The 2,048-nt window shown below is 37.7% G+C and overlaps 1 protein-coding gene across 1 annotated transcript; it reads left to right on the top strand.

Moving 5' to 3' along the window:
• The first annotated feature begins 339 nt into the window (after nt 1-339).
• Nucleotides 340-1,182, top strand: LOC108990160 (germin-like protein subfamily T member 2). Its single transcript, XM_035694212.1, has one exon. The coding sequence runs from the start codon at nt 398-400 to the stop codon at nt 1,067-1,069; it is 672 nt and encodes a 223-aa protein (XP_035550105.1). The 5' UTR covers nt 340-397; the 3' UTR covers nt 1,070-1,182.
• The last annotated feature ends 866 nt before the right edge of the window (nt 1,183-2,048 follow it).

Here is a 2,048-nt window from a genome sequence, read left to right as displayed (position 1 = left end):
CAAAAAGAGTTTTGCTATTTACTAAAATAGCCTGATGTGTAACATACGACTTGTTATGGAATCCACTAAGTTACAAAAATAATTAGAACACCAATACTTTTCTAATTCAATGGTGTGTCAAATGTGTCAAATGGGAACTTTTCTGCTACAAGCTCATTTTCTACGTGATCTTCTGGACGTTTTTGTATCCCCTACATCATTTGACTCGGTCGACATAATATTTGCCTCGGATAAATTAAAATGATAAAGCTGAAGACTTGTGAGGTTTTCAGGAGCAGAAAAGTTCTATATATAGTACCATTATTCCCAACGTCTGGAGTAATATCCCAGTATCTCATCTTCAAAAACGAAAAAACTAAAAACCCATTACTTCTAAAAACCAAAAGCCGACTCAGCCATGAAGATTCCATCACGTTCACACGTCCACATGCTGTCATACCTCGTCGTGTTGTTGCTTCTCCCCTTGCTTGCCTCCTCAGCCGACCCCGATCCATTACAGGATTTCTGTGTGGCGGATAAAAGTGCCAACTCTATATCAGTTAATGGCTTCCCTTGCAAACCAGCCTCAAATGTAACTTCAGATGATTTCTTCTTTGATGGGTTGACCAAAGTGGGTAACACATCAAACATCTTTGGCTCAACCGTCACTGGAGGTAATGTCGATAATTTTCCTGCACTCAACACGCTTGGGATTTCAATGAACAGAGTGGACTTTGCTCCGGGAGGACTTAATCCACCCCACTCTCACCCTCGTGCAACCGAGAGCGGCGTGGTCATCGATGGGCAGGTACTTGTGGGGTTTGTGACAACTGGGAATGTGTATCACTCAAAAGTCTTGAATGCTGGGCAGATGTTTGTCATTCCTAGAGGACTTGTACACTTCCAAAAGAATGTTGGAGTAGGTAAAGCCTTTATTATCACGGCTTTCAACAGTCAGTTACCAGGGGCTGTGGTCCTTCCCTTTACTCTCTTTGCTTCAACACCCTCGATTCCAGATGATGTTCTAACGAGGGCCTTCCAAGTAGAAGAAAAGGTTGTCGAATCTATAAAGTCGAAGTTCAGTTCTTGAGCTAATTAAGGCCATCCACTCCAGATAGTTTCCCCTTTATCTGAAAATTGTGTTGTAGTAATGCTTTTGATTTGAGGTTGCCTGCCTCCTATTCTTGTGTTGTTATTCGTTGTGTTGATTTGAAGTTCAGTTCTTGTAATGTTTGTGTTGTTATTCAGGTTGTTTGTCTTTATAGTCATGGTTGCTTATGATTAAACAAGGAAATAAAGGCTTTGCAGTAGGATGACACAGTACTCTCTGGGTACTCCTATGCAGTAACTGTAAGGTCTCTTGTACTAGGAAGTGGAAGGAATTTGCAGGCTAGTTATAACTAATAATCCACTATTAAAGAAGTCTCCATTTGTTTTCTGTTCAAGGAACTCCAAAATCTTTCTTCATTTGAACTTGTTCATAACACTAATAAACAAAAATCTGGATCGGTTAGCGAACATATTAAACAATGAATTAGAAAATGAAGAAGAATCCAGAAAGCAAAATCCTCAAACTACACGGTTCATCAATTCGTATCAATTAGTGACTTATTAACGTATCAATTAGTGACTTACTGTAACAATGAATAAGAAATTATTAAATGTGGTTCGTTATTGCATTTTCAATCCCATTAATATAAATAGGTCAATATTAAAAATAATGGATAGGTCTGGGAAAAAATTGACAGTCGAATCTTTGCATTACAATAGAGAAAATGTATCTGTAATGCCCCGGTCCCGCACGGATCGGAGAGTTACTTCCTAACACTTAAACTCACCTTTCAGTAATATAAAAAAATAGACTTCAAATTCTCAATATCATATAGAAAATTCGATTCAATCTAATTTCCTCAATATAACCAATTTTCCAAAATGCCAAGCCATCAAAACATAATAAAATTTCTTAATAAAAATCGACAATACTCATAAAAACTTCCTATGCTTAAACCACTATACTTAAATCATCTCACCCAATGCCTCATAATCTTGATCCTCAGTTGAACCATCAT

The sequence above is a fragment of the Juglans regia genome, chromosome 9, assembly GCF_001411555.2.
Source record: "Juglans regia cultivar Chandler chromosome 9, Walnut 2.0, whole genome shotgun sequence".
NCBI classification, from domain to species: Eukaryota; Viridiplantae; Streptophyta; class Magnoliopsida; order Fagales; family Juglandaceae; genus Juglans; species Juglans regia.
Note: the sequence above shows the minus strand (reverse complement) of the source record. Positions and strands in the feature narration are given on the sequence as shown.

What these genes read in the sequence shown, in the direction of transcription:
- LOC108990160 (XM_035694212.1), top strand. Translation starts at nt 398, where the DNA reads ATGAAGATTCCATCACGTTCACACGTCCACATGCTGTCATACCTCGTC.